The sequence below is a fragment of the Paralichthys olivaceus genome, chromosome 2 (assembly GCF_024713975.1).
Source record: "Paralichthys olivaceus isolate ysfri-2021 chromosome 2, ASM2471397v2, whole genome shotgun sequence".
Classification (NCBI taxonomy): domain Eukaryota; kingdom Metazoa; phylum Chordata; class Actinopteri; order Pleuronectiformes; family Paralichthyidae; genus Paralichthys; species Paralichthys olivaceus.
Window position 1 is genome coordinate 17,551,013 of NC_091094.1, and position 19,455 is coordinate 17,570,467.

The following is a 19,455-nucleotide window of genomic DNA, read 5'->3' on the forward strand; positions in this document are numbered from 1 at the left end:
ATGCTTTATCCAACCTCATACTGTACATTCACACAGAAATGTGCAAACACAACTTATTTTGAAAGTTTCAGCAAGATGCAGATAAAGGTTGGTTAAATATTAATTGAAAACCTTTGTCAATGGGGCCATGATATCAATATGATTAAAAGGAAATTTGCAAAGCACTGCCAGGTTGTGTCTTGTTTATGAAATTATATAGTTTTATTAATACGTAACATAGAAATGGCATTTATTAGACATGAGTGACAGCAACTGAAAAGCCATGCAATATATTTCAAAATGAAATATCTATATAACAAACAAGTAATAATAATAATCATTTTGGGGGCGGTCTTCCAAAAACAACTAATGAGCTTTTGTCTTTTCTCTGAGTAGAATGAATTATTAATCATTAATCTGAGAATAATGAAATAGGCAGATGCTTTATCTTACCTTGTAGTTCCACACTCGGCCCTTTCCCCTGTGGAAAACAAACAAAGCACAACAGGCGACATGTTACATCTTTATGGTGCACATTATACAGACTCCAGTGTCCAGCCTCAGTCAGGGGTTCGATGAGAGACAACATGGGCATTGGGGGAAGAGATGAATGGAGCCATGCTACCACCATTCATTGAACAAAGCTATTGAGTGGTCGGGGCTGAAGCCTCAGGGGACCTCAAGGATCCTGTGGGGGTAACAGGCCTCCTCTCAGAGCCAAAGAAAAGGGGCTGGCGGCTTCAGTGTGTGTATGTTGGTGAGGGAGGGGTCCATCAGTGTTGACACTGAGCAATGTCTGTGCTGGCTCACTGAGCCTTTTGTTGTGGCTTTCTAACAACTCACACACATGGTATGGGCATATGCACAGAGCATTTCTAAGGATGACGCATTCTGTTAAGTCAGCAACTCTTCTTGATTAAAACAAAGATAAATCTCAGTTTATTTTTTCTGCTCATGATGATATAAAAAATAGAATAAACGGAGTCAATTGAAACATGACCCAGCGCTTCAGGAAGACTCTGTCTTTGTCCAGCAGCAACTGGATTATCAACTGGAAGGGAGTCAATGTACAAAAAAAGCAACAATGGCACTAAAGCGTTCCAACATGATTTCTTTCCTCCACCTGACAATGGACAGAAAGAGCAAAGGCTAACCCATCCCTCAACGCATCATTCTGGCAGATGGGGCAAGGTCTCTCCGGTGCATTCATGTGAAGAAACAACAGCACGTTTCCCAGACATCGTTCCTCTGAGTGATAGTCCCGACTACCTCTGACCAACCAACCTCAAAATTACACCCACTTCCTCAAGCATGAGCAAAGAAAAAGTCTGTCACTTTCCCCTAATTTCATGTGTGCCACAGTCCCTGACAGTGGAGAGTACCAATCGAGTTCATTGAACAGGGGAATTGATGCCTCTTTATCTGAGAAACAAGAGCTGGCAGATTTCCGCGCACCATCTTGTCTTGTGCCAAAGCTTTGACATTATGTTTTTATTAATACATGCCGCAAGATGTAATCGCCATGTGGCACTCGCCAGTCTCATCTTGTTCCCTCTGTCACGCTCACACACGACCCCACACGACCACGCACGTACGCAAACACAAACACACTATTTTGGGTGTGAAGCCGTGAGCTAATGAGCATGACTCGGCCGTGATTGATCACCTGAATAATTAAACACAGGCGGTACCTGGAGACGCCATATGCCATGTTAGTACACTCTCTCAGCTGCACCACCGTGGACAAACACACGGATCTGTCCAGAGATTGATATGAACTATAATGTGAGTGTTTATGAGCGTCTCAGTATGCAGTGGCAGCTCAGAGGGAATGACCAGGATGCTTTGATATCCTGAGAGATGCAATGAAGCAAAACCAAGTATTATATAGGATCTGAGTGAATGAATTAATCCAAGGTGTGAAATCTGGGAATATGCATGAGTGCTATGAGGCCTCAGCTGTCCGCGCCTGATGCCCTTTTTCTATTAGGCGAACCCCTGATGCAAGAGCAGCTGCAGAAATGGGCTCGGGCCTGGTCCTGCTGATTGATTGGGCGTAAACTGTTCACGGCTGAGGTGACAAGGGAACCCCTGGGGACGGGAGGGGTTGAAGGAAGTCTTTCCTCTTGCAGCCTGGAAATGAAAACATTTTCCCTGCGGCCACAACATATATAGAGACTACCAAGATAATGGTTTGACCAGTAGAGATAAGGAGAAAAGGGGGGAATGGATACCTCAAAGTAGATAGGGTCTGTTTTTGGTGCGATAGTTTTCCGTTTGAATATTAACTGTCATTTTCTCTTTCCTTCCTGCCGTCCTAAAAGCTGGTCTTTGTAGCCTCCTATACCCCATTCCCTGCTTCTTGTTAGATAAGACCTGCACCACTGTATGGCCCTGAAGGCAGAGACTTTATAAAGCTATGTCAGGATTCTGTGGGTCGTGATTACAGGATGAAACACGGGTCACGCACACACCATTAAAGGACGATAGACTTATTGGAGACAGATGAAGAGAAAAGGCTCCTTACCTTCACCCAGTGTCTGCTTGAGTAAGTCGTGCTTGGCCTGCAGCTTAATGATGAGGTTACTGCCATTCAGATACTCCTTGAATTTCTACACAGACAGAGGGATGAAGGCAGTTTGAGGAGAGTGAGGAGCAGCAGTAATCCAGTGTAACATCACGTCAGTCAAACAATCCTGCTCAAATCAGCATATATTCAATTGCCTCTACTTCAGAGCATGTCGAGCATGAGCATGACTGATGCTTTGATTTTTTTCTGGCAGCCAGTTTTTTCTAAAAAAAAAGATCTTACTGAAAAGTAGAACATTTCTGTCTCCTGCTGGTTCGACCTCCTCTTGGCGACGTTTAGCTTGCTCATGTAGGACTCGGACACCACAGACTTGATGGATTCAGTGGAGCGGCTGTGTTGGAAGGCGTCCGACACGTCAAAGTCCTCCACCGTCAGCATGTCCTGCAGCGTCTGCATGGTAGCATCCAAGGTCTTCCTCACCTGCACAGATGGAGGGAAGAAAGGACAGAAGATGACGAATGACTCATCGTACCACTTTTCCTTTATTTTTCACGAGTTACATTTTCTTTTTTCAGAGGCGACTGATGACATTTTGAAGGACAAATGTGAGTGATTTACAGCCCTAGCATATTAACATTAATTTTATAGACAAACTTAGCCCGAAAGAATAGATGGCCTTGGACTGTAATGTGACACCAAACAGCACCAGAACATAAGTCCAGACCAACCCGCAGGTCAGGCATACATCACAGTAAAAGCTGAAAATGAAGACTGTCTGACAAAGACGAAAACTATTCATGGAATTACTGAATGAGGCTTTTTGTTTAGGGGTGAGATTGATAAAGCTCATTTCCACTAATGGCATGGCTCGTCCATTATACCCAAGAGAATGAGACACGGGAGACAGGGAGGAGACGGCAGAGCCATTGGCACAGACATGTCTAACAGCCCCTCAGTTATTATCACCTTCATTTGCACCTTTGTGTCTGTGGCTCCTGATGAGAAAACCTTTTCTTCATCATAAAATAGACTATTTCATATATTACTTCATAGAAAACAGGACTTCACCGCTGTGAGAATCTAAATATATTCCCCGCTCCCCCAGAGCAAAGGTCATAGGAGAGTAATTGCGATGAGAACAGATGGTGATGTAGCCCTCCCCTTGGCTCTGGAGAAAATGAGACAGGGCTTTCTCTTTGTTTTGGGGGCTGGGAGGTGGGTGAAGGTGAGGGGATTGGTGGTGCAGGACAGAGTCAACAGAGTTATCATAAAATCCTTACCTCCTCATTCTCAATCTTAAGCGTGGCTAAGCGAGACTGCAGTTGGTGGTAGCGCATCAGGAGTTCGGTCTGGACAGGCTGCTGGGCACTCACCTGGCACACCTGAGGAGGAGGAGGACATGTGAGGACGAAACAACATATATCCTATGAAACTTGAAAAGCATATTATAGAAATGCCAAAAAGTCTACAAGTAAATCTGTAATGAGATCTGTGGCATTTAAAAGCACCTCACCTCATCTCCCATGTGTGGCAGATATTCAAAGCGCATCGGAGGACAGAACACCTGGTTATGCATATCCATGATCTTGTGCTTGTCACTGCGAGAGTCCAAGTTGTCCACTGCATTCTCAATGATGTCCAGTCCCTCGTGACGGGAGGTCTCCAAGTTGTACTCGGCAGATAAATATGTCCTGAAGGTGCGTGCCAAGCTGGCATGGTAGCCAAGGTCACAGCACTGTAGAGATAAAAAAAATATATAAAAAACCAAGGAAAAAACACTTGGTGTTTGGTGTTAAAGTGAGAATGGTATGGAATAAAAATACGTAAACTATATTGTATGTGTTAAGAGTAATTTAACACAAGACAGATAAATATAGTCACGTCTGCTAGGTGTGTTGGGTGTGGTCAGACATGTTGCTATTGCGCCTGCAACCTAGAGGTGGATCTAAGATATTACTCAATCAAACGCCATAGAGGGGCCACAATTTACAATGAACGGCCGATTATATATCCAACATCCATGCACAATTTCTGATTCATTAAGTTGCACATTAATCATTTTGTTTTTACTGTTGTTAGCTTGATAGCTTTGATCAAAGCCACACATCTTTGAATATATTTTGAAAATGCCCCTTGGTCCCGCCCCTGGATCTGCCCCTGTGGCAATCAAATATAATAGTGATGTCACAGTGTCCTGACCACACCCTTAAGCACAGTAGCTTCTCAAGGTGGGAAGTTAAATGACGAGAGGTCAGATATTCAGCTGGTGTTAAATTGCTGTTTAAATTAGATTTAATTGAAATAAATTCCTCAAGTGGATGGGAAAGTGTGTGAAAGTGCAAATTTGAGTTGTTGAGTCTGTTAGTTTGAGCACTGTCTTTCATGTTCAGACCCATTTCATGGACTAAATCCCAAATTAGCTTGTGCTACAGGTTACCTTTAAAAATAGCAGTAGAGTTCAGAGAATTACAGGAGCTAGCACAGTGGGACACCAGGGATAATTACAGAGCCTTATCACACCGAGTTGTATGAAGTAACCTAATTAAGCAGAGGATGGTGGTGAGGAGGTTTTAGAGGGAGGCTTGAGGCAACTGACAGCTCTGTGAATCACTAAGTAAACGCTACTTAGTGCTCTTTAGCATCGTAGACTCTCTAGTTTGGTGCATGAGGCTGATTGCACTGCTCAGTCAAAGTGGCTCAGCAGACTAAAGTCTAAAGGGAGTAAATTAGCCTATTTTTAAACAAACAAGCTGAATTAGATGACATATCATATCATATCCACATCTGTAGCAGCAGGAGCAGCAGCAGCCTGCAGGATCAGATAATCAAAGAAAAACACGATTAATCCAAATGATGCTGACCACTTTGCTTTTAAAACTTTAATATTTGTCATTAGAGTTAGTGCAAGTACACATATTGTCTTTACATAATTATATTCACATGTTTACCATTTATTATTTATGGCTTAATTTGTCATAACTTCAGGTTTATATTAGCTGCATTCTTCTTTTTCCGTAATTTTAAGTACTTTACTTCTTCATACAGTCTGTATAATATGCTCCAATGCTGACTGATGCATATTCCTCTTTCTTGCCGTACTATTTTCAGCTGCAAAATAACAATACCTCCATGAAGGTACAGTATGCGATGTTGCATTTACAGGCTTTCATGATAAGATTATCATGCGGACAGCACTCACCAATGTCACATAATACAACATTCATCATTTCCAGGCAGTGTAGTTGTTGAGTAAAGTTATTTCATTCAATCCTGAACAGCTCCTGAACAGTTTAAACCCAGTGATGATGTCTGACAAAGCTGACTTCTTCCTGCATGGACGTCCAGTGTGGTGAGTTGTGACTCTGACATGACAGTCAAATCGTTTTTCTTCCTCTTGCCCACAGTCAAACTAGTCAGGCTCATGATCTATTCCCTGTAGCTCAGCAGGATTTGAGATGACATGGATTTTTCACTGGATCAATCACAGCTGCCAAGCAAAGAGGCAGGGATAGCCATGAATCAGTGTCTAGGTACATGTTCAGCTACCACCAACATGTCACCGCTACACTGCATGTAGCCTGAGACAGGTTTAGCCACAATCTATATGAAGTAATGCACTTATACACTGCATTACCTGCAACTGCTTAAAATCAAAAGGAATGATGATCATATTATAGAAATGTCACTGAAATCATCTCTTCATCATGCCTGACCTGGACATGACTGTGGCTAATGTAGCACTGTATGGTGGTCTGGCTTCAAGGAAAAATGGGACAACTATGGTCATTAGCACAGAGAGAGGGAGGGAGAGACTGAAGGGCTGACAGGTTATACACCATAAAAGTAAAACGTTTCTTAAACCAAAAATATTTATTGAATAAGCCAACCTTGACTTTCACTTCACCAATCAATTAAAAAATAAAATAAAACCCCCTCAGTGGCTGGCTACAGCATAGGTCATAGAGCCCTCCTCCGCGTTAGTGGATGGGACCAAACTAAATCTTCAACATATGCAAATCTCAAATCCATTTTTCTCAAAGATGGTTTCTGTCATTTTAGGTAGTTCTTATCACACTGATGTTTGTGTTTACATTTGTTTTAATTAGTTATTTGATGCTATGAAAATGGTGAATTGATAGCTGAGACTGACTCGGGATTGGTAAAGCATGAATCTCGAAACTGTGATGCCATCTCCGTATCGCTACAGACTCTGGCTCTAATTAAAGTCATCGATGCAATATGTCAAGCTTAACTCACGCATAGTGGGAGGAAAAGGAGACAAAATGTCCATCTTTAAATACCAGCTACGGTTGAACTAAATTAGACTCGTTCAGTCCAACACCCATGGATAAAAAAACAAAAAACAATTGTCTATTTGGATCAGCTAATGGATTAATTGAATAATCATTTCAGCTTTTAAATACATTAGTACTGATACCCGAAGCATTCATTAGCTGTGTGTACTGTGTAATTGTGGAACTGGAACAAAATGACACTAATAATGTGTAATGGGAGTGAATTAAGAAGAGGGAGCTGGTTGTGTACATGTTCAGATCCAGATGACAGCTTTCCATTGATATTGTGTAAAATGGTCAACAAAGCTTTCTTCATCTTAATCTCCATGTGTTTGTCTGCAGGGCGACTGGGAGCAGGTCGCCTGGGACCGAGAGCTCGGTGCCAAACCACACTCATGCCTGAATTAACTGAACCTCTGCTTCACCAGCTGACTTTGACCGACTTCTAACCATTAGTGGTTTGCTAAACAAAGTCATCATTTTAAACACTTCTCCACATTTAAGGATGTTATGTCAAGGTTGCATTTCCGTACAATTCAGCACATAAAAATGAGGAAATATTCTTCTTATTCTCAAGACACTGTTAGAAAGGGCTGCTTCCTCTACTCTGTTCCATGAAAGGAGAGACCACATAAGGACAGACAATATACAATAGAGAATGTGTGCGTGTGTGTGTGTATCCTGGGTGATGCTTCTTCAGTGAGAAGCAGAAAATCACAAGGACACACTGTGTTTGTCACAGCGGAGCTCCCAAAAGCAACGTCAACAAAAACAAATTAGTGAAATCACCACAGCACAGACCTACAGAGCATCGCTAAACTAATTTTCACATCAACAGTCAGTCGATTGTATTGAGTGTATCTGTGCTAAGTTTGTTAGGCATAAATTAATATTGGGATAAAAATGATGGCGAATACATTTAGGGGCCAACAGAGCAGCTTGAAAACAAACAGCTTACAGGCTGAGAGAGAACGAAACACAGGAACAGATGGTGAGAAGAGCGACAGTGCTGCAGAGTTAAGTCAACACCAGAAATCCCAGCAGAGAGGTGTAAATAAACACATGTGCATTGCGCATACTTACATCAATCATATCAGAGACGTCATGGATGTAATATTTCGCCACAACTGCATTTGTCGCTGCCAGGTTCAACAAATAGTCATTCCGGGCTTTTGTGCATTTCAGCTTATTCTCTGAGTACTTGGCCTGCCTCTGGGGAGGAGAGAAGAGACAGGGTAGATGAAGGGGGGGGAAAAACATCATCGGCACAGGAAGATAAAGCAATATGAGGAGGATTTAAGTGTGAGCTCAGGCAACTGCAGCTTTGGGACCAACAGACAGGTAGAGATGTCGTGGAAAGTTTGGAGGAACAGGCTCTGGAGAGTCTTCCTGTGGATAGTATATGAACAGTTGCACAGTTAAGCTTGCATTTATTATCCTGTCTCTCAACACTTGGACACCAGAGTCCACAGGATGTGGATACTGAGAAAGAAGCATGCAAACAGACGCTGGTTTATGTGGGTTGTGTATTCTTACTAATAAGTTAACTAATAGCATTCAGAGGAGAGCATACCTCCATCAAGGCCCAACAGTTTCCTCAAATTCAATCAAACTGCACCAAATTGAACTCAGTCCCTAAATATGCCCGATTTTTTCTAGATCCATGAATTATTCCTTGAGAAATTGGTCAAAACTGAACTGCTAACTAACAGACAGATAAATAAACACCGGTGACATTTTAAAACTCTTTAGCTGTATTGACAAAACAACTTTAAAACAACACAGTGGTGAAGACATGTTTCAGAAAACCATTACTGCTGTTTCAAATACAACAGAAGCATCCTAATTCTAAATCCGAGACTTTACCCCATTATTTAAATTGTGCACTTTTACATTTCACTATAGACAGACACTTTACGTCCAATTTCACAAAGCCATTATAATGTAAATTTCAGTGGCGTGTTGTATGTCAAGAGAAAAGAGATTAACTTTCTTTCCTTTCTCTTCCTCCTCCGACCTGTTTGCAGGCATAGTAATGAGACAAAGCCTTAGAGGAAGAAACGGGGAAAAAGAAGAATATTCGTTGCCATGCTGTGATATAAATAATATTCAGTTTCCAAGCCGAGCAGCATCTCAGAGGATACGAGCCTGTCGCCCTGACAGCCTTTTGATTTCCTGCACCTGAGAGATAATACGGGTTTCATTTGCATGAAAAAACTCTAGTAGGAGATCCAGAATAAAAAATGCATGGGTGTATTTAAAGTACAATGTGCTCGGAGACCACCAGTGACTTTTCAAAAACTAAAATCTGCATTAGATGGAGGAATCTGGTTACTGACAGGGAGTGCTGCAGTGTGCTCCTGACATTATATTACTGTTTATCCACAGTATCCCTCTCACTTTCTTAAAATGAACCCAACAAACAGATGATGATGAGTCTTAACCCCATCTTCCAGCTTGAAAAGGTGGATTAAAAGCTGTAGAAAGCCAAACTGTGTATGAAAGCACCACATTTCTCTTATCGCAGGCCTACTCACCTTCTCCTTCATCTTCTCAATCTTCCTGACAGAGCTGCGTCTGGGCTGGCGGTCCTCGTGACGCAGGAGGTTCACGTTGAGGTCTCCCGACTTGCTGAACTGCTTCTCCTCCTGCTTCTCAGCGTCCTTCAGCTTACTCTCTGCACTGATGCTCTCGGTGTGATACATGTGGTATGTTTTCATCACCTGCAGGAGAAGCACGACAGATATTCATCAGACGGATCATCAGCTGGTTTATCATGCATGTTGATTACAGGCTGAAGTAACAGGATTCAAAGAAGCTTCACAGCTTCTATAAAACTATGTTGGACAATGTGACAAATAAGAAGATCTATCTATATCTACACCAACAGTACATACAATAGCCCACAGAGTGAAATAAAAATGGTTGTGTAGTGAATCAAATGAAAATGGAGCTAAATACTTCATTAGAGATTTAAGTTGTGACAGTTATTTGATTTATCACTTCAACAAAAAAGTAATCAGCAATCATGTCAATAACGAATCAATCAGTTCAGTTATATTTCAAGAAGAAATGCCAGGTATTCTCAGCTTTGCTTCTCAATGTGAGAATCATCTGTTTTTCATTGTCATATATGTAATTCAATTGAGACTCTTTGGGTTTCAAACAATGAATTCCAGACACCACCATTGGCTCCATCAGCACCATCAAAGAAGTTGTAATTGGCATTTACAAGTAAGAGACAAAATCATCAACCAACTGTTTGATTTTGAAAATAATAGTTATCTGCAGTCCAATATGAAATTGTTCCATCATGAATAGACTGCAGTGCAAGGCGGATGTCTGAGCCTTGTGGAAGAAAGGCCTCATTAGTATTTTTATCAGGAGTCGGCAGGTCATAAATATGTAGGGGTGCTCACCAAGGGGGAATCGTAAAAAGACACGTAAACAAGCCCTGACTCAGAGGTGGATATCATCTCTCTCACAAACCGAGAATGTTTGAGAGGCAGATAGACTTGAGAGAGGAATATTATTTGAATATTTTTGTATTGATGTTTATTAAGCGTCTTTTGGGGCCAATCTTTACTTACACACGTTCCTTTATCCTCATTCACCAAACAACTCATACCTGTGCACACTGACCTCTAAGATATGAGCAACAAACTTTCCTGGACTCGACTGTGTTTTCTCTCCAAAAAAAATCTGGTTTGACTTCAGTATTTTCACGGTGGCCTGTTGGATCAATTTGGGCCGTCAATACATGGGTAACACAGATGTCACTGCGTGTGGAATATTATAAGTGAAACCAGGGGTCCACAGTTGTGTGTGGTTTAGTCTTGGCTGTCAAATCTTCAACTCGTACCTCCGTTCCAGAGTCGCTGTGGCCTCTATGCCTCCTACATCATTTCTCACCCGCAGGCCTGTTGGTTTTCAGATGTTCTGCGTGGCAGAGTGACAGCATTGTTTTCCATGTCCTCTGCAGTTACATCTCAACTTTGATCACTTCATTTGACACTCACGTTGTGACGCAGACACCCCACCGTCCCACTCCAACACAGTGATGACAAGACAGTAGTGACAGAAATCCCCTGTAATACCAGACATGAGCATCCTGCTTCTTTCTTAACTCGTGCCAGATGCTCATACAGCCTCACTGCTTAAAGCTCCTTCCTCGGCCTCGTAAAGCAAAGTCCAGATGTGAGCTGCCTCTTCAAAACGTCAAACCAGTGTTCAGATTTTTCTACCAACACCTCAGGATGTCGGACAGTTATACAAACAGCTGTTTATTTGTTTCCTGTGATAAAGTAAGTAATGCTCACTTAGGCAGCAGGGTTCCTTTTATGACTACCAGAGCTACTCATCAAAAATCACATTTGCCACTGGGTCACTCACATCTGTAATTTCCCACTGACCTCAAACCTTGTGATTGGAATATTTACTAAGAGGCTCTATTTACTCCCAGCTCTGTGCTTGGATAAATAGCTCTCCTCTCCAGGCAGTGAAGGAACAACCAGGACCGCAGTGTGACAAAAAGCTCTCAGGCAAACACCTGAGAAGTGAATAGAATGATAAAAGACACGAGTGACAAAGCTGATGTCAGTGTGGGAACTCCACAAAGAGGGAAACTAGGCTAACACAGGGTGTTCGTACCCCCGGCCTTCAAACATCTGAGATAAAACCATGAGATAGATTTCTCTTTCTCTCTCTTTTTCTTCCATCTTCGAACCATCTGACGACAGGAGCTGCAGCTAAGGACCCACACTAACATGCAGGAACACTGAGCTTCAGCTGTGTCTACAGGAGGTGTGTGTATTGTTGAGTCCTCTGACGACAGCCCCGGGTTATTTAACTCCTGAGCAGAGTTTCTACGCTGGTGAAAAAAAAACAACCAGGGAGAGAACAGCTGGAGATTCTGATAATGAATTTCAATTCATAATGAATTCAAGGACAGAAGTAGATATTCAATATGAATCGATATATTTTCAGGGCTACCTTTGCCATTCCTCCTCTCTTAAAATCATTCTCTCTGATCTCTTGTATATACAGTATATATATATATATACACAAAAACAATAACAGCATGCTTTCTTCAACACCAGATCATGCCTGTGCATAATTAATTGATGCTGAGATTATTCCTAAATGACTAGAAGCTCAGAAATGCTGCAGTTTCTTTTCATGTAAAACATAAGCACACCAGATGGATGAATGAATGTAAGCCACACCAGCACCACCCTCGTCTGAGAGTCTCAGAATCAGTGTTGTATAGTTGTCAACCAGGTAATAACAAAAGAAGAAGCGTGTATGACGCTGAAGCTCAGTAAACAGACTCAAGGTGGCTGATCACAAAGATAAGATAAGCAAAAGCTTTATTGATCCCAGTGGGGATATTAAATCGATGTAGCAGGAAATGAACACAGATTAAAGCAAAGAAAAACTGAATTTCACAGAGTCAAGATGCTGGAAACATGAGGAAGTGACTGGCTGTTCAGACATTCAGGCCTCTGCTCTCATTTCTAATTTCAGACTCATTGCTACTGACAAAGCCACAGACAGGAGGACGTTCACTCTTACTAATACCACGGCTGCTGCAGCAGAAGCATCAGACTTAAAGTAATATTTAAATGGTAGCTTCAGCTCACAGTCTTACTTTTATCCCTTTTACCTCTCACTGAGCAGCCAGGCATCCAAATGGGATTTCACACTTTTCTCTTTGCAAAAATTGTTTAGTTGGCAGCCAGTGAAAACTGTTAGAAAATACCAGAAGGAAACCACCATGAGGCCACATGCTACTGATGTGTCTATTTCTGCACAATCAACTACTCACAAGGGAGCAGTAATTAAAAACAATTCGACGCCATGAGCTCCTGCTGCCTGAAGGCCCTTTTTCCAACCTATAAGAGCTACCTTACCACCTGACATGCACACTTGACTCACAATGTGTTGTAAAATGTGTAGCTGTCATGTAAGCTTGCGTCATATAATTTGGGAAACCGAGACACTGGTAATAGACCCTAATCTGTCAGGACCCAACGGGCTGGGTCAGTTTCGGACCAAATAATTTTAATGACATTCAAGTGGGGTCTGTAATGTTGGTTTGTCTGAATTTTAACACTGCAGTCTGTAATCAGGGAAAACAAGAGATAAACATGCATGTCAATGACGGAAGACCTGTCGGGTTCAGGTTGGCCTCGATTAGTTTTCTCTTGGGCTCTGACACATTTGGACAGAACAATGGGAACTATGATGCACTCCAACACAAAGTTTCAGATTTTCCTCCATTGTGCATTCTTTGCCAGCCTGGAAGATTTGTGTCGATACATCATGCAAAGATATAAGAGGAAAAACAACAAGCAAGAGAGACGCTTTGCTTTGCATTACGAAAAACTTTAGAACAAATAATAAAATATATAAACCTCAGCCCTTCACTGACGTCATAAACAATAAAGGAAGAAAAAATCTGAAAGTCAGAAAAAAAGAGGAATCAGGCAAAACTCTGGGAATCCCCATCAACTATGTGATGAGTAGCTGGAGTGAGAAAAAATATATATGATGTGAAAAAATATGTGCTTTATTGACTAACAGGATGTAAAATGTGTGTTATTAAAGAAATACTTCTTCCACGGTGAAGTTTCTCACAACTCCCAAACAGAAAGGACTCTCTATACGTCACCATCTGGATTTTTAATCTTGGGCCAGACAGCAGCAGAGGCCAAGTGGAGTGTGAGAAGAGGATCCATCTGAGTTTTATTATGCATCCACAGTCACAGAGGAAGGAGTGGGTGAAATATATAATGAAAGTACAGAATAATAATTTGTTTCTGGAAGTTAAACCCTGAGACTGGAAATATCTTGCAACTTCTGAAAAGGGAGAATAACTGCAGGATAAAGAGGAACATGTTTCACCAATACCACAGTCTGTTTGAAATATATTTTGATGCAAACAACATACTGTATATGCACTTTGTATTATCACATGTTGGCATAACACTGCCTGTTTCATCATCCAGATGTACAGATGGCCGGATCAGGGAGACTCGCCAATATTGCCCTTTGGTAGTTTCACTCTCATCGCATTGCAAAGATGAATAAGTCATATTTAGGCAGCTCTGCCATCTCTTCTGTTTCACCTCGGGGGACAGAAGATTGCTGAAGTTGCCTGGAGCTGATCCAGGTCTGGGCACTAAGCCTCCCACAATAACAGCTCATCTTTGAGTTTCAGTGCAGCACCAGCACAGCGTGTCCTCATCCCCGACACACTTTCCTCCATCTTCAGGGTTTCAAATCAGTTCTGCAGTTATGACCAATTACTGCTCAACTGATGGTACACAACAGTAAATGGTCAAAAAGTTAAGAACAATAAAAACTGCTGCTTCAACGATATTAATCAGAAATATTTATCATAACTTATGTAAGGTTATTTCTTATATGAAGTCACAGTGTTTAAAAATACAACTGAGAAATGTGGGCTTGTGATACATCACCACTGATCTTTGACTGTAAAACTCAGCTGCCAGTTTAATCCAAATAGAATTTAAAAATATACTGAAAAATTAATTATATGGGGGGTTTGGGACTATCCCATTTAGTTATATGTGCAACAGACTACATCCATCCATATATCCATCCTCCACTTTTTTAATATTAAAACATATGTGAAGCAGATGCTCAAGCGCTGCACACTATAAATAAAAAGGAGCTTCTTGGGAAATACATACAAAAACTCTTCTTTAAAGAAGTGAGCATTGTGGACCATTGACAAATCTAAATGAACTAAAAGGCCACTTCGACACAACAAAGATAAACTAAACATATTGTGCCAGTAGACAAAATGGCCATTATAGTATAAGTGACTGTGCCCAACAAAGCAGAGTGGTGGTGACCTGGTGACCTTACATGAATGAGTGGTCGGTATATTGTTATCGAAACAAGATGCACATTATGTAATCTGCTTAGCTACTCTCTATCATAATTATGCAAACAAAAATCTAATGAAGGAACAGGTTAAGACAGGAAGGTATTTCACAGGCTGATAACTGCGATTAGGAAAACATCCACATGAAAACAGAAACTGCCAACAAATGAGTCAAGTAATTCCTTTTTTTTCTCTTCCCTCTGATGTTATATAGGTTTATTTCTACACACACTGGAAGCGGTTGACCAATTGCACCAGAGTGGGCCAGCTGGCCAATCAGAGTAGACTGGGCGTCTTTGAGAGGGGGGGCTAAAACCGTGTCTTGGAGCTGCAGCAACAGACAGTATAAAGCAAGTGATGGGAATGTAAACCTTTTCAAGTAATAAAACAACTTAAAATAAACAAAGTTTAATATGTCTCTTTGATAAACTCCAAATCTGATGCACACTCAAGGAGGTAAAGACCAGACAGCATGGTCACAAAGAAGCCAGCAAGAAAGTGAAGAACATGAAATACAATGTCAGAAAGACGGAGAGGAAAAAGAATCTCGGATGGGCCCGGTGATGAGATAAGGTGTGAGAGATCGATCTGCAGGAGACAATGCGTATTACTTACAGTGTAGAGTTCATTTGTCACTTTCACCAGCTCCTCGTGCATCTGGATCCCAATGTCCTTGCTCTGAAACACAGCATGAAGAAATAACAGCAGTGAAAAAACAAATAACATTCGAGCCGTCAGCAGTGACCCACAGGAAAGATTGCACTGTCAGTTATACTGACACTATGGCTTTGTGGAGTCATACATCAATATCACACCAACTTTTGGATGAATGGCCAAAGAATGCGGTGCAGACATTCAAGGACATCAGAGGATAGATCATGTTTATGACTTTTCATCTAACACAACAGGTCAGAATCTCAATTTTGCAGCATGTTTGTTCAAGGAATGAAATACTAAATTCTCACAAAAGGGAAGACTTTTTTATTTTCAATCCAACAGTTTTGATTTTTGATGTGCAGTGAGCTATAGATTTTAGCATAGCTGATAAACTTCATCTTTCACAAACACAGACTGGACTGTGGGACAATACCATAGCCGAGCCTGTTTTAAAAATTGTCTTCAAGACAAGTTAGATTAATTACGTCTGCCAGGAAATTTAGGTTTTTATTGCCGTTTGTCTGTATGTCAGCAGGATCATGCAAAAACTAAAAGAGAAACCCATTCAATTTGAAGCTGATATGATTAACAAGGTGGATGGATTGTTTTCCCACTGTCTATAACATTTCCTTGTCACTGCCAAACATGAAAAACCATTCATGAGGAAATATGTGAAAATATATAGGAGGTGGAGTCTAGTAGTTTTTGTCAGTCTTACAAATCAACTGTATAATGATAACCCCATGGTAACTTTTCTATTTGCAGACACGCTTTACATTTCTAAGACATGCAACTGTAAGCAACACCACATTCTGAGCAATTTCCTTTGCAAATGTGTGAAAAGTGTGTGCTTATACATGTCCGGTGATAACAAGAATGTGTGACATCCTCTGACAGAGATAAACTCCTCGTATCGATGTTTGTGTTCTTCAGATGTCAATAAAAATCAATGAGGCATCAAGAGGAAAAACAAGTTCCATTTCCATTTTTTATTTCTCATCTTGAAATGGAAATATTGATTAAGCCATAAGTTCACACCAAGATTGGAAGAAGAAGTAACCGACAGAATGAAGGTAATAGCATCTATGTGTGTGGGGGGAAGGAGGAATAAAGTGTTTGTCTGAAGACTGCAAGGTGAGAAAATGCATCAATGGCACCAGCATCTTAGTGTGATGGTCTGACACGTTCCAAAAAAACAAAAGCAACACCTCCTCTGACTCAACGGAGTGAGTGTGGTGAGATAATAACATCTACAGATTGATTTCATATCATCATATCGGTTGGTCTGGGTGCATTTGATTTAGTCGATATTTAAGTTTGGACTCAAATCGTCAAACACTGTTATTAAGTGTATCTTAAGCTCTCAACATGCAGGACAAATTCAGACTTCTCACTTGAGAATATAATGCACAGAAGACATAAAGGAAAGTAATGGTTAAAGGTGATATGAGGAAGTGTTGGCAGAGAGTCAACTTGAGAAAGCCCACAGGAAGTGCAGAGCAAGGCAATGACACTCTGTTTGAACACACATTAGTCTCAGTAATGTTTCCATGACATGTTTGTTAAAAAAGAGATAATGGTGTAACTACGATATCTTTGCATTTGTCCATTATTACAATTACAGTTTGGACTGATGTGGTCACCTCAGTCTGGTTTCTCCTTCTGAATAGACACAGTTTTCGGTACAATATTTTCCCAATACCTTGCTGTGTTTATGGCTAAAAGACAACAAATGTTCTGTAAAACTGATTGTGATACTAATAAAATGCATTTTGAAGCCAAAGGCATGCTCTTATTTGGTAAACATTCTTAAAATGATAACGTTGACTTTATCCTGGAAATGCAAAATAGTACTTAAAAACTCTGGTTTGCTTTAGTCTGGCTTCCTTTGAAACATTTTGTCTTAAAGGTAGGACTGATTCTTTTTTTCTGCCATTCCTTTTATCTAATTTGTTGAAACGCTCTAAAAGTCCAAATAGCCTTTAATAAATAAAGTCGTCACAGGACGGTAATAAACAAGACAAATTCTGACCATGTAAAATGATTGGCTGGCGTATCCTGTCACTAAATGACCTTCCTGCCTGCACGCACTCTGTCTATAACTGTAGTCTTCAGCCAGATTGACATAAAGTACATCGCTAACGCAGAGACGATAGCATGAAGTTAGCGAGCAAGTCATGGAAAAGTCGGCTTCTAGCAATCGTTAGGCAGTGCACTTCATGTGTTTCGGGAGCGTAGCTTTGATGAGAGGGCCTTTTGGAGGGGTGGGATTATCCGCAGCATTTTTTCAAGTGTAGCCTGCTTTAACCCTAGATTCAATTTTTGACATTACAGATTTATTCTACAGATGTAAAATAGTAATAGTAATTCTTATTCCTGCCCCGAACACTCTTCTATACCAGACATTAACGATGGTGAAGTTTTCAAAAGAACAGGCCCCCAACCCCCTGGAACCAACCCTTTTGAACTTTTGACTGTAATGGATTGTAATGGATGTGCAAGAAATGCAAGAAACTTTAGTGGCTGCAAACTACAATGAGACATGATGTGAAACACAGTGCAGTTTGACTTGGAGGAAGAACAAAACTGCTCACAGTAGGCAACATCAAAGTTGACTTCTGGGGGATAAGATTGAAACCACGAAAACATCATAACAAATCCAAGTGGCCAGGAAGATCTTATGGTCTTTACAGATGATGGATGGAGAGGAAAATCTGTTGACAGTGAAACAGCTGATGCTTATAGCGATTCAGCTGAGCTCGGTGGGCTGTCAGTGTGCCGCTAAAACACGGTGATACCTCAGATACGGCATGAAAAAGGGAGTGTGATGTGCATTTAAAACGTATATGCTCAATTCCTTTTTCAAATATCTTCAACCAGTGTCAAGTGCTGACTAATTTCTCCTAGTGCATATGAAACAGTGCAACATAATGACTCAGCAAAACGCACAATGGCCACTTCATGTCTGAATCATTGTGAGAGGCATAATATTCTGCCGGAGCAGGGGCTGTGCCGGACGTACACAGGCAGAGCAAGTGCTTCTTCAATACACACACGCACACAAACACACAAATGACCCAATGTCTGTAATAAGTGTGCTCAAAAGAAACCTGTGAGTTAGAAACTAAACTAATCATCAAACAGTGTAAAACTCATAAAAAAAAGTTTTACTGCCTCAGTTGTATTTTAAAAATAGATTAAGAAATATTCCCAGAGGCGTAAAAACAAGAGAACCTGAATGATACAGAGGGGATTTGTTGTTTTCTGCTTTTATCTGGAGAGGAGGCTTTGAGTCCAACTCAAACAAGCTCTGCACTCAATGTGGTAAATGGGAGAAAATCCTCAGAGGGCTCCGGCAGCTGGTGAATGGCATCTGTATGCATCAGTGACTCTGAAGTGAGACAGACTGCATGTACTGCAGAGGCTCAGGGGGTGCAGGGAGGGTTCAGCGAGTGAACAAGTGTGATGCAACACGATGTAAGAGCTGTGGCAGGTCACAGCATCACTTATAGAAATGCCTGCAAACAAGATTTCCTCTATATGAAAGACAAAATGCAGCATTTTTACACCCGCTGCAGTTTGTTCATGTATTATCTTTGCAATTACTTAATTTTGCGAGTTATGGACCATAAACTACAGGAAATTCTTCTCTCTGTACATTCACGTGTTCCACACTCCACTGCACATTATTTAGGACATTGTTACAGCTCTAAACAGAACCAGTGCATCTCCATGAACAGCCTTTTAACACAAGCATGAAATTAACAAATTTACAAAACAGCAAATGCTGATACAGTTATGATTGGCGCTGAAGGCTCCATTCTTTGGTTGTTCCTTGGATTAGCCGAGCAGTTTGCTAACATAACACAGGGAACATGTCCAGAACCGCCTGTTGGGTGTAGCAGGCAATGTGCCTTTGTTTAAGATGAATATCGTTTACCGTGACCGTGTTTGGACTCGGTGCTAAAAGGTGGAGGCTGGGGTGGTGGAGGCAGGTTGCCGGCAGCAGACGTGGGTGGCGGTGTAGCTGAGCAGGGATCAGTGAGGATGAGGTCGTATTTAAAGGGACCGCTTTGGTG

At 41.2% G+C, this 19,455-nt stretch overlaps 1 protein-coding gene across 4 annotated transcripts in view; it reads right to left on the reverse strand.

Moving 5' to 3' along the window:
- srgap3 (SLIT-ROBO Rho GTPase activating protein 3) overlaps positions 1 to 19,455 on the reverse strand; it is a 54,847-nt gene that overhangs the window by 11,662 nt on the left and 23,730 nt on the right. For all 4 annotated transcript variants that reach the window (XR_011246199.1, XM_069539742.1, XM_069539733.1 and 1 more), the window contains exons 4-11: positions 15,335 to 15,397; positions 9,342 to 9,527; positions 7,888 to 8,016; positions 4,023 to 4,244; positions 3,790 to 3,891; positions 2,792 to 2,989; positions 2,507 to 2,591; positions 433 to 460 (exon numbers count right to left, since the gene is read on the reverse strand). Coding sequence is in view for 3 of the 4 variants with exons in the window: in XM_069539742.1 (XP_069395843.1) it covers positions 433 to 460; positions 2,507 to 2,591; positions 2,792 to 2,989; positions 3,790 to 3,891; positions 4,023 to 4,244; positions 7,888 to 8,016; positions 9,342 to 9,527; positions 15,335 to 15,397 (1,013 nt within the window). In the remaining variant the exon portion in view is untranslated. The remainder of the gene's footprint in view (positions 1 to 432; positions 461 to 2,506; positions 2,592 to 2,791; positions 2,990 to 3,789; positions 3,892 to 4,022; positions 4,245 to 7,887; positions 8,017 to 9,341; positions 9,528 to 15,334; positions 15,398 to 19,455) is intronic.